The sequence below is a fragment of the Gouania willdenowi genome, chromosome 16 (genome assembly GCF_900634775.1).
Source record: "Gouania willdenowi chromosome 16, fGouWil2.1, whole genome shotgun sequence".
Taxonomy (NCBI): domain Eukaryota; kingdom Metazoa; phylum Chordata; class Actinopteri; order Blenniiformes; family Gobiesocidae; genus Gouania; species Gouania willdenowi.
The window spans coordinates 15,996,733-16,010,032 of NC_041059.1; the positions used below are offsets into that span (position 1 = coordinate 15,996,733).

General features: G+C 42.2%; 1 protein-coding gene across 2 annotated transcripts; it reads right to left on the minus strand.

Annotated features, from left to right (window-relative positions):
- Positions 1–1,351: 1,351 nt before the first annotated feature.
- LOC114477771 (ataxin-1-like) lies at positions 1,352–13,034 on the minus strand. Of its 2 annotated transcripts, XM_028470356.1 has the most exons (4): positions 12,705–13,034; positions 12,486–12,562; positions 6,759–8,799; positions 1,352–5,007 (listed from the first exon to the last, which is right to left on the minus strand). In XM_028470356.1, exons 3-4 carry the CDS (start codon positions 8,568–8,570, stop codon positions 4,360–4,362), a joined length of 2,460 nt encoding a protein of 819 aa, XP_028326157.1. In that variant the 5' UTR covers positions 8,571–8,799; positions 12,486–12,562; positions 12,705–13,034; the 3' UTR covers positions 1,352–4,359. The 2 variants fall into 2 exon arrangements, with proteins under 2 accessions (XP_028326157.1, XP_028326156.1); XM_028470355.1 differs by lacking the exon at positions 12,486–12,562.
- Positions 13,035–13,300: the final 266 nt, after the last annotated feature.

Consider the following 13,300-nt stretch of genomic DNA (forward strand, 5'->3'; position numbering starts at 1 on the left):
CTTTTTTGTATCGAGTGTGAAGATTTATGAGAATAAAGTGTTTGAACACTGACTTAGATGGTTGTCATTGGTGGGAATTCTGATTTATTTAATTTTTAATTTTTATTTTAGGGCTTTTTAAAAACCAAAACATTTGATTCATCTTATTATTAAAAGTATTTCTTACTAAAGCTTTGTGTTTTTTTGATGCACTAACTTAGGAAAAGACCAATTCCAACGCCTTGTTTTTTTTACACATGTTAAAGAAACGTTTTTTCCTATTACTACGACTACTCACCTTGTTCTACATCATTGAAGAGTTGCTTTGCTGCCCCCTAGTGGCGCGAAACTTTTTCACAACACGATTTGTAAGAATGAGTGAAACATGTTTGTAGTTGTTTAAGAGTAATTTACAAGTTTTCATCCAGCTCCTTTTTTAGTCAAACATTTCAGATGAAATGTGTTTAATTTAAAGAGAAAACCTGGCATGGATATCTTGTAAATTAATGAATCCCAATAAGTAACTTACAAACAATGAAAACAAAAATGACACAAATTGTTATTTTGTTTGAATGGAGCCAAATGTATCTTGTAAGTTGATAAAGTCAAATATATTAATAGGCAAAAAAATAAATAAATCTGTGTCCTAAGTTTGGCTCTTTGACATTCGTGTTAAAGATGATTTAAAAAATAAAAACATTTCTGACACTTTATTCCTTGATTATATTTGATAAAATATTTCGAATAAAGATTTGACAGTTTCTTACCACTTACTACACGCTTAGAAGATACTGTTTTTTTTTTTTTTTTGTTTAAATGTGGCTAAATTTAAATGAAAATGTGTTTTAAAACCCAAAGACCATACTGTACTGGGTCTGGAATGATCACATAGAAACTATTTTAAGTAAAAAAAAAACAACAATATTTGTATTAAATTTGTTGAGTTAGAATAAAGTTTTAATCAAAAGCCTGTACTTTGGGATCATTATTTACTTGTAAGGGTAGGCCACAGGTAATATGGAAGATTTTGGGGGGGTGTTTTTTCCAGTAGTTAATAATTAATACTATTGCCTGCACTCTTAAGTGCAATTCTACTTTTTCCCACAGGGTGGCCTATTTGAGCCAGGAAAAATCCACAGGTAGAGCAACAGTAAATACATTTGGAACTGAAGTGTATCATAAGCAAGAGTTTTTTTTGTACATGTACTGTACATGATCCTAGGGTGGGGTAATATATTTCACCATGCTTATCCAAAAAAAAATGCTTTTTTTTCATTTAACGTATTCTTGAGAGCAAATATGATTTATTTATTTTATGTTGCAATGTGTTTTACTTGCTGTCAACGACTCTAAAGGCAAAAAGGAAAACACATTAAACAGCAACTCAACATTTATTGAATGACTTTGAAAAGAGGCATTGAAAAAAAAAAAAGTTGAGACAATAGTAAGTGCTGATAAATGTATAGAAATATGTCTAAGTATTGCATGTTTGTGCCTTTCATTGAATTTACTGATAAGTGTGAAGGATGACAGAGGCAGTGCAATGGTATGTTGGTGATTCCTGTTAATGTAGAAGGATCCTTGGGTGGGGGGTGGGGGGGGGACCACTGGGCCATGGCCCATTGCTAAACTGGTAAACTGCTAGAATTGGGCTGCAAGAAAGTCTTTTAATTTTGGGAATCCTTAGTTTGCACGCTTTAATTCTCACTGGATGTGCATCAACAGTAAACTTACAACTGCACACGCGAAGAAATCAAAGCATCTGGATCACATCTGCGTACCCTAGAACCAGTACTTAGTGGGAAAAGGGTTGGGGTCCGTGTATTACACAGACCTGTTAGTGCTTGGATGAACTTTTAGGTATTTGGCTGAAAGAATCAGGGTAAATAAAATAAAAAAAAAAAATAAATGCTAGGGAATGGAGATTGTTACAAATATAAAACCAACTGAACGGGAGCTCTAGTTCATGATGGAGGAATTACAACCACATAGATACAGAGAACAGTCACTGGGCAGTGTGAAGCCTGAGCAGTCAAACAAACAGAACAGTCTGATCACTTGGTTTTTTACAACAAATACCTTTGAGGATTTTAATGGCTATCATTACAAGTTGCAGGTATTTTCCACACATTTTGTATGCATGTTGTCGTCGTGTGCAAGTCGGATAAAGTGATAATGTAGATGTTTCTACGTAGGATGTTGCACATTCATGAACATCTAATCAACACCAGCAGGAAAGACCCTTTCTGTGTCACTGTGTTATGGAATGATTGAAGGAGGCGCTGTGGCACATACAGTACTAGGCTACGTAAAGGTTCAAACTCACACTGTACATTTTCTACAATACACTTCTCTGTACATGATCCATACTCGTAGCTTCTTTGACTCTCCAACTCTTTTCTCAATAACACTATATAATCCATCAAAAATAAAGCTGAGCTAGTTGGCTCAATGTGTTTACATTCCCTGCCCTTCTATTTATTTATATATATAATGTTTTCTCTCAGATATATGTCCAAGACATGTGATGTGAACAGTCAGTTATTTTCTTAACAGTTGAATAAGGGAGAGACACCATCACCAAACTCAGGTTGGATGCTTCACCAAAGTGCTGCTGGTTAGGACACACACACACACACACACACACATACGTGCATACAAACACACACATACTGTTCCTGAGTATGAACTTGAGAGATTTTTTTACTCTAAGAAAGAAATTAAATGTTTTTCATTCTCTGGTTAGAATGAAACTAAAGCTGCTGTTTTCCTTGAGACATCACTGGATTTCATGAGAAACAAGGAGCTGTGAAGCAGGTGCATCTAAGGCCATAGTTTCTGTATTTGAGCCGTTGAGTGTGCTCGATATTACTATCTGTCTGATGAAGCATCCTAACATCCTTTAATCCAATATTGTGCTTTCATAGCCAACAAAGCTTTCATGTCAGCTGATTTGAACACAGTTCCTACATTAAAATTATTCAATTCTCAATAAAATACCTTCACATACCGTAAACAGGTTAATTTGGGAACATGTGCAGATGAACACGTACAACCTCTAACATTTGAAAATAAAGAGATTTTTTTCCTTTTTTTTTTTTTTGGCTTGGTGTCCAAAACTTCAGTCGCCAAAAAAAGAGGTTTTATCTAAGGTGAATGAAAAAAATAATAATTTGTGGGGGGGGGTTCCCCCTCCAAACCAGAGCTAGAGCATTATCAGTAAAAAGTTTAGGTTTTAGTCGAACTCCAAAGTGGAAACAGGCTACTATATCGCACCAAATTAGCAAGCTCGTAAATGTAGCCTAATAATGTAGCAGAATAAAATGGTTTTATAAATATAGACTACCCATAGAACAGCTGTTCTACACATCTGTCAAGGTCAAGACCAAAAAAACTAATTCTGACATTACATTATCTAACAGTCATTAAATATTGACACAGAAAATGACCAACAATAAATGTATCGACTACATTTTACTTTTATTTGGAAAATAATTTAACTCTGTAGTTTTTGTTTCGTTTTTACAAGAATTTGATTTATTTAGTTTATATTTGGCTCCAGCTCCGGTTTAGTAAAACAGCAACAGGGGAGTAAAATTCAAATAATAGCTGTGCATGAATATATATATATACAGTATATATATACATATATATACTGTTTGTACTGTGGTTATTTTCAAATGCTGCATAAGGGGGAATCAGATAATGCCAAGTAGACAGCAGCAAAAAGTACAGCTGTTGAGTATGAAAATAAATGCATGATTTTATGATTCAGTACCTTGAACCAAATCAGTAGATTTACATTCAGGCTTTTCATGCATGAACCGCAAACACCCCCCCACCCCCCACACCCGCCCCCGTCTACACAAACACTTGTAGCCAAAAACACACCATGTCACAGAAGGACTGAGGAGCCACCTGCTGCAGTAGCAGATAAGTGTGTGAGGATTTCTAAATAAAACAGATTGTAAAAGACCCAACAGCTCTACATTTACACTCATTGACAGCCATCGTGATTCAATAATGTCACAAAATCCCCAAAGTTACTCCATCCGCTTCTACTCAAGTGACATCATGGTCTGTCCATGTTTATGTAAGAAGGTGATGGTTTACATGGCCGTATCCGACCGCTTTATGTTTCCACTCATGCTCAACATTCACTCTGCATTAATTTTTGCTTTCAGCATTGATTGCACTGATCTCATGTAGATAGATACCACTCTTGAAGGTGCTCGGCTGTACTTCATACAGGTTTTTGACAAAGGAAATAAGACAGGAAACATGTAAATACTGTGTAAACTCTATATTACAGCAGTCTGAAGGAAAAGAAAAGAGAGAAAAGCCAAATTCCTTAAGCTCTCCACAGTCGCTGCTTTTGTTCTAACGTCTTTCCCTCCCTGCATTGGAGTGCCCCTCTATGCTCACTTTCACCTCCTGGGAGACAAAAGAGGGTTTTGGCAGAGTCACAGGAGGTTCGTCTTCAGCTCGCTCCGTCTGGTCTCGCTCTGGTGCTGACCAGCGTCTCTTGCGGACCATGGGTCTGTCTGAATCACCACATTGTTGTTTAGAAAGGGTACACGTGTCTGTTGTCACTGGTTGCTCTGTATTTGCCTGGTATAGCCTTTGTCCAGGTCTGTAGATCCCATCCACTTGTCCTGGAACTTGCCCTGGTGCCTCTACTCCTGGTCCAGTGGCACGCTGCTTCTCCAGGCCACCTGCAATTGAAGCCGTCATAAGGAGACCACTGTTACTGCCCACAGAGTTTGGACTCATCTTGTTCCTGACATTAGGATCCACGCTGTGACAGGAGTCAGAGACAGAACCAGTCCTCAGCTTGCTTCCCAAAGCTGAGTTTTCTGTAAGTGATCCATTTCTCAAGCTGCGGAGGGTCAGGGACACGCACACGTCACCCACACATAGCTTGGCACATGACAACTCAAACAGCTGCGTGGTCCGATCTGGGCAGCACGACGACCAACCCTGACCAAAGACGAAGAAAGGATACTCCACCAGCACCTCCACACATACCTGGATGGACAGAGATGCATCAGTTTCCTGCACTGTGTTAACAAATATATTCAAAGTCACTGCTTATTATGAACCTAACCTAAGTTTTTACACTGCCACTATCATAGAATCAAATCTTTTATTTTTATTGAAGATTTAAAAAAAATCTTAAAAGCCTTAAAATGTTGTTTGTTATGTAAACTGTAAATGTTGTTTTTATTACATAGATTTAAACCATTTTTTTAAAAAAATGTTAAAAAGTAGTTCTTAAATCCATACATGACAAGTCACCAACAAAAAATAACTGCATAACATCAAACAGCCTTCATTACAACATATATGAGCTTTTTTTTATCATTGCCTTTCCGCTTTGTGATTGTCTTTTTATGGGTACATAAAATATCAGGTGTCAATAATGTTAAATAAATGTCAAATTATGTTTAGAGACAGTTATTAAAGCTGCAGTATGTACATTTTTGGCTGTCATTTGGACAAATATCCATCATAACATCAGCATAATGTAATTCAAAGTGTTCTGAGGGGACACTGGACCTTTGTGTTCCCTTAGCTCTGTATTCATGCTTTAAAAAACAAGGAGCGGGAGGTTCTCTTTCAGCCAATCAGAGATCTTTTTAGAAATCAAGCGGTCCATGAGCTTCTTTGGGCGTTACTATTGGCTGCTCAACAAAAGTTGAAATGCTTTCACGTCCAATTGGTAGTGAAGTTGCAATAGCAGGCATTTTGATAGGAAAAGTCCCCATTGAGACGTAAAACACAACGTCATACATGCCAAAGCAGGGCAAAAAAAAAAGAAAAATGTGGAGAAGCGACAGTCTAAATGCCCAGACTTACTCAAAACAGAGTCCATGGAGGTCTGCGTGGACTCAAAGTGGACGTTTGCAAGGCCAGTGCGTGCAAAGCTCAAATTTTACGACATATCCAAGGTGGAGAGAACATGCACAATTCATTTTCAGCCTGAACGTGAAGTGGAGTGGTTCTTCTCACTGCTCTGACCTGCAGCTGGGCGTGCTGCGGCCAAGGGCTACCGTCAACAAGACCGCCTGTGAGGTATGGGAGGGGGGACGGGCTCACAAAAGTGCCCGCTGCTCGTTGAGGATAGTAACTACAGAGTGATACGAGCTTTCATGACAGTGTCTAAACATCGGAAAAAAGTTGCTAGATTTGTCACTAGTTGTTTTTTAGAAAAAAGTTACTAAGAGGAGTTGGGTAAATGCCAGATGAAGCAACTAATGGCACGTTTCCAATGGCGGTATTGGCTCTACGCGGCTCCACACTACTTGCTTTCGGGACCCAATACTGTTTTTACAGAGCGTTTTCATTAAGCACCAACCTGAAACGAGAAACTGCTAGACTCCATGGATTGCACTTTTTTACTGCCATCCTCACAAGACCACCAACAAAAATCAATGGTGGTCAAATGCTTCCTCTCTGTGTGTGAGTCTGCTTTGTGCCTACATCACATTTTCAGTTTTTTTTGGAACCTCAACAAAGGAGGTACTAAAAAAAGCAGCACCAAGTACCATGGAGGAGGTACTTTTTCTCAGTGTAAACGCGCAAAAAGAGAGTAAAGCCGAGCTGAGTAAAGCCAATACCGCCAGTGAAAATGCACCAAAAGTCACTGCAAATAGCTCCACAGTCGTGCTAGTTCACGGGGGGGCCGATGGATTCAAAACAGGGAGGGGTGATAGGGGGGTGCTATATACTGCAGCTTTAGTTCTAGGTGGCTTCATGACAGTGATAAAAACACTTACCTGGGCTTTGAGCTCTCCCACAGAAAACTGTATGACTACAGCGTTTGGACTTTGCCCACTGTCAATACGTTCTACTGTGCTGGAGTCGATCTTCAGCTCACTGCTAATCTCAGCACTCTGGATGAAGTCTTCTGTTTTGAGGTCCTCTACACGCTTCAGCTCCCCATCAGCAAGCTGAATAATGGAACCTCGCATGAAGAAGGGAGGAAGTGCCACAGGGGAAGAGGAAGAGGAAATAGATGGTGAGGCTTGAGTAGGAGCAGGAGTGTGGTCAGAAGTGAAAGCAGGGCTGGGAGTGGGAGTGGGGGTAGGGGACAGGGCAGGAATCACAGCAGGAGCAGGAGCTGAGGGCAGCACTGGCAATGTTGGAGCCTGAGTAATGGCAGTAAGTGGTTGACTACCATCTGGCCCAAGAGCCTCACACTTGGACAGGGCTGTGGCCAGATAGGCATGTGGCATGGCGGTGGATATTTGAGGGGTAGTGGTTGCATTGTGCACTGTGCGACTGATCTCCATTTCTGTGCCATTGTTGGCACCACTGACTGGAATGAGGAGAGACTGGCCACTGGGGATGACCAGGTGCTGGTGCAGTGCCGGATGGTAACTCACAGCATGCTGGTTTGCACTGGCGATGTAGCCAATAATGGGCGACTGTGTGGATGAGTAAAGGCTGGCGGGCAACTCCTCAGTAGGTATGGAGGTCTGGATGACGTTGTGAGGAGTAACAGATTTCACCACCTCTGAGGAAGCAAGTGAGGTGAAAGATGATGATCGGGACACTGGTTTTCCCAAACAAATACCTCCTTTATCAGTCTGAACCAATGATATTTTATTACAGCCAGATTCATGTTCTGTTCCATGATTTGGCTGGGCAACAAGCACCAGGGATGTCTGTAGTCCCGCTGGGTTTTGGGCATAGTCTGCAGGTAAGAGAATATGTCTGGTTTCATAGCTTTGAACTGACTGATGATTTGCTGGTTGATGTGAGACTTTCATTTGTTTGACCAATTCAACTTCTCCATTCAGTAAACCTTTAACATGACCCTCTGGTTTCCTTCCAGGTGGTCCATCTGCATACTGAACCACAAGCTGTGAAGGGGCGAGGGTGAGAGTCTGTGGTAGGACGGCTGTGTGTGGGTGGAGCTGAAGGTGGGCTGTGGGTGAGCTGACTGCGTTTCCACTGATGGTCAGCGGAGTCCTGCTGTCCAGATGGATGTACTGGCTGGTGAGTTGAGCTGAGTTTGGTAGAGAAACAGGGGTCAGCTCTGTGGGAGAGAGGCCTATTTGAAACTGCTGCTCTCCTTTGGTGTTTGGCGAGATAAGAGCGGTGGTGTAACCATCGACATGGGGACGCTGTCCTACGATGGCAGGGCTGTTGGGTGCAGAACTAGCATTTGTTGAGATGATATGAGAAGAAATGTAACCAGCATAGGGCCCTGAGCTGATGAACTGAACGTTTGTTCCCAACTGAGCAAACTGAATAGTCCCAGCTTGCTGGGGGAGAGCTGTGGGGTAAACTGTAGGCAGGGAGGCCAAGGGCACTGCAGAAAGAGGTGTTGTAGATGAGGGAAGTGAAGTTGAAGGAGAGGATGAGGAAGAGACTGAACATCTGGGGCTCTCTGCATCTCTAGACTTGCAACGCTCACTTGCAACACTGGCCAACCATGCTAAGTTTTCTGTGTGAGGACTATCAGCAGCAACCACAGGGGGAGGTGCTGCGGTGGCTACAACCACTGGCCTCTGCTCCAGAGCAAGAATCTCACGCTTCTTCGGAGGCAGACATCCATTACTTCGCTCCTGGTTGGCCTTCATAATGTGCCTTGTCTTCTAAGAATTCTTATTGTGTTACCAAGGCTTTTTTCTTTCTTTTTGTGCAGACGGTGTCTCTGTCTCTGAGCTGTGGATGCTCTGTTTATTGGTGAATAGCTTCCGGTATCCAATCTGACTGGATAAAAGGACCCCAGCTCACAAAATGAGCTTCACTGACTTCATGTGGGATCATCTCTGATTGATCCACCACCTCCGCAGTGCCACCAAGGATCTGAAAGCACATAAATCACAGTCAGTCAGTCACACTGTTAGACTGGATTTCAAGTGTTAAGTATTGGAGGAATTTTAATGTGCATGAATAATTTTGCAACTTTTTCTTTGACCTAAGCTAAATGTCAGTTTTATTAGTTTAATTGGCCTGCAGAAGTAACTGAATAACCAGTGTGTGCGTGTGTTTATAAATCACATTCTCAGAATACTTCCACAGGGCTGCAGATAAATCCTGGATGAAACTTAAATTAGTTTTAAAGGGATCTGCTTTCATCGCAGTTGGGGTGTGCCAGCTGCTTTTGCCATCAGGTGGTATCTGTAATCATGATACCAACACACTTATGTTAGTCTGATGCTGAACATGCAATCTGCTCTCAGTGCATTTTTTCATCAAGTCCAACATCTAATGCAGGGGTGTCCAAACTTCTTTTCCTGGAGAGCAGCAGTGCTGCAGGTCTTACATGTCACAAGTCAGCACACTCACCTCAACACTATTGTGTGTCTGCATCAACTAAGAATTTAATCCATGTATTGGTGTTTTCCTGGCATTTTGGCTAAATATAAAAATTGGATTTGATAAAAGATTCTGGTGTCCACATGTACCTTATGTTGAAAAAGCGGAAAGATATGAATCATTAGAATTGTATTAATGGCTGGTGAGTGGTGATGAGAGGCTGTGACCTCTGACAAAGATTTTTTTTACGATACATAATCAAAAGTCAAATACTGTACTTCTGAAACTGATCAAATTTGATACATTCTCCCCCAATTTCAAAGTTGAAGACAAATCTTTTCTAAAAATTCTCTTTATAAGAATTCATCTGAGCGAATGGGTGACTGTGGCTCAGGTGATAGAGGGGTCATCTTCTGATCGAGAGATTGGGAGTTCCATCCCAGCGCTCCCAATGGTTGTGTGGTGCCTTGCATGGTAGTTCTGTCTCATTGGTGTGTGAATGTGAGTGTAAATGGGTGAATGAGCTGGTATTGTGAAGCACTTTGAGACTACTTTGGTGGGGATAAAGCACTATATAAATCAAGTCCATTCACCAAAGAACCTTTCTTTTTGTACTTTCCCCCCTTCTTTTATATTTGTGTCATCTATTTTATTCATACGTTTCAGCAGGCAAAATATGAATTAACCTATTGATCAAAGTCAAACAAAACTCAGTGCTTTAGTTTTGGAATTCCCCATCACTGGGACCTGGGTCAGTCCCAGTACGTGGACCACTCTCCCGGTCAAGGGAAAAACATTACCAGCATGATATTAAATCAATCACAGGTGCATTCCGTAGGAGAGGCGCACGCATCCCTGTCTATGAACAGAAATGTCCAGTATGAAAAAGAAAGTGCATGGAAGTGCACCTCCCTCCGTTTTTTGACTCAGATCCTCCCTTTGGTCTGCGGAAAAAGTGACCAGTATAAAAGTGGTCCATGACAAATAAGTTTGGCGAACTCGGCTTTAGTTTACAAGTATGTTTGCCAGTCTGCTCTTGATTACCACCTCATTGCACTGGCAGAATAAACAAAACAAGCACCTGAGACACACGCTAACAGCAGCAGGAGTATAAATAAGTTAGTACTTTTTCTATGAACTTGTTGGGTAAGTTGGGGTGATGCTAGCTTGCCACGCTGTAATTTTGATTTGCCAGTGGCAAGCAAATGTTGAGGCCTCATTAGTTAAAATAACGTTATTATTTGTCCATCTGCATCCACAGATCACAGTTTTTCCAGAGTGGTGGTTCCCTGCTGTGAGCTTATCTAGGTCCAAGGAACAAAGCTCTAAGTAGTTCATTAGCCAATGGCACATGCATCTGACCTCTGTCATTATTTTTTTTACCTCTTTTATTTCATTCAGATGGCTACACCAAGTGATAGAGCCAGTATTCATATCAAACTAGAGTGTGACGACAGTGGGCTACTAGACATGTTACATAAAGCCTGAGTGGGAAAAACAGACATGAGGAAGACCTTGGTCATTTTCTGTTAGACATGTCTACTTCAAACACTGGCTTTGACAAGGTCACCGAATCTAAAAGCAGCAGCGACCTCCGAGTCGTTTATTCCACCATACAGCCTGATAGATTCATCAGACGTAACAAAGGAATAGAGCATCAGAGAGCGAGAGAGAAGGAATCAGAAAGAGGAGAGTGAGAGGCAGAGGAAGATGTCAGACAGAACTACAGGAGGAGGAGAGGGAGCATAGAGAGTGGAGAGAAGGAAAAATGAGAGAGGATGGAGGGAACGAGGAGAATGCCTCTCCTGACCCACATTGAGGAGCGCCCGCAGCATCAGAGCGCCATTGCTCCTGCCTCACATATAGATCTACCACGACAGTCTGAGCTATGCTGTGCAGCAACAACCCCACCTCAGCAACACCCTATCAACACTATTAATGACATCACATCTGGAACACTAGAACCTCCTATCATAGCTGCACTGCAAGACAAGGACAGACGGCACAATCTCATTTTCAAATGACTTCACATGATACAGGAAGGTGTTTCTCCTTTCCTAGAAAACAATCCCTCTCAACATTGACCTGGATGCATTAGTTTAAGCATGATTTTTCAGCCCTGACATTCACAAATTTAAAGCCTACGTGACACTATGAAGAACAAAGACATGCTTTCAGGGCAAAGCTGTAGCACCAAATCCCGACAAATTCCCCACCACTGGCAACTCTATGTATACAGAAATAACAACAACATAGAGGAAAGGACAGGATGCTCCCAGTTTGGCTCATTGCTGTGATCCTCCTCATCTTAGACAGAGGGACAGAGCCAGGCTTACATATGATCCTTCCTCATACTCCCACACAAAAAGCTACACAAGGCAGGGAAATTGGTTTGTGCAGCCGTGTGTGTCTGCCCTCACTGTGAGGTAGAGAAGATTTCATTGAGCCTCCGTTCTGTTCTGCAGCAGTTACTGGCTCTCCCACCTTCCTCCTCCTCTGCCAGCATCTTTACCCAAGCTACTACACACTCTTTGCACACGAGCACAGCTGTCATGGCAATGACAATTCTCTACAATAGGAACATGTAAAACAGTAGAATATCAATCTGTTTTTTCTATAGCCATGTCCTTAGATGTACCTTTTATGCAAATGACAAACATAACATCTGCAATGACTAAAAGCAGGTAAACCTACTCTTAAGACTGCTTTACATGATAGATCACCAGTGAGACCAATCATAGATACCAAGTGAATACCCACTACAGCAAATGTCTATTTATAGAAAACAAAAACATCATTATCAATCTGAACACTGGTATGAGATAGAGGGGGAGGTACAGTGGCTATGATGTGTACGTACATTTATGTGTGATTTGTTGTAAAATTGGAGCATTCCTCCTTCAATCATCGACCAAGGACAGCTGCCATAATCCCAAAACAGATTAACACATTCTGCTGGGTTTTTTATTTAAATTAAAAAGATCCATTTCTGTGCCTAACAGAAGTTGCTGTGCCTTTAAGAGGCGGATCAAATGTGTGGCAGACTAAAGCAGACACTAGGAACAGGCTGTGAGATTCAGGGTGTTTGTCTTCACAATGACTCCAGCGTTCTGCATCACTGCCTTGCACACACGCACACACACACACACACACACACACACACACACACACTCACACACACACACACACTCTCATCACAACATCTACAAGCAGAAATGACAGTTCCGACCCACATCCAGGGTCAGCACCGCTCCAACCTCCAGCTGTGAATCTGCTCAGATCAAGGGGGTAGATTGTGTGACTGTAGCCTCTGGGGGATTTAAAATGACAGTGAGAGCAGGCTGGGTGTGTAGCTGCAAGGTTGACATTACTACTATGCTGCAAATCAAAAAGAAAGAAAGCAACCCCCTCCCCCATCACCTCCTCTGGTTAAAGTACTATGAATAGCTCACCAGTCTGTCCACAGCCACTTCTTGCAGAGCATGTCCAAGGAGTCTTCTGGTGTGTCTGTGGGTTGGAGACGTGTTTCCTAGGTCTCCTCTTCCTGAGTCCCGCCTTTGTGCCACTCTCCTCCCCTAGAGCCTGTGCTGTGCCTGGTCCTGATCTGCCCTCCTCTCTCAGTAGATTCCAGCTTGGAGGCTGTTCCTGCCAATGCAACGAGCTGATGATTTAAGGAAGTTCCCCCCCCCCACTACTGCTGCTGGATCTCACACCAAGCCCTGTGTGCACGGCTGCTTGATCGTGTGTTATGCAAGGCCACTAGATCACTAGCTCTCCCTTCCTCTCTCTTTCTCTCTCTCTCTCTTCCTCTCTCTCTCTCTCTGTTTCTGCCTCCCACCCTCCCTCCCTACTCTTCCATTCCCAGTACTCCACTGACACAGCTCCTCCCCCAGCCAGCCTCATCAGCCGCATCAGGTATTCATTCAAAAAAACACACTCCACTTGGCTCGGCGCCCAGACTACACTCACACACAGAGAGGGAGAGAGAGAGAGAGAGAGCAACAGACGGAGGGTGAGAGGAGATAGCTTTGCTCAGACAGACATGCTG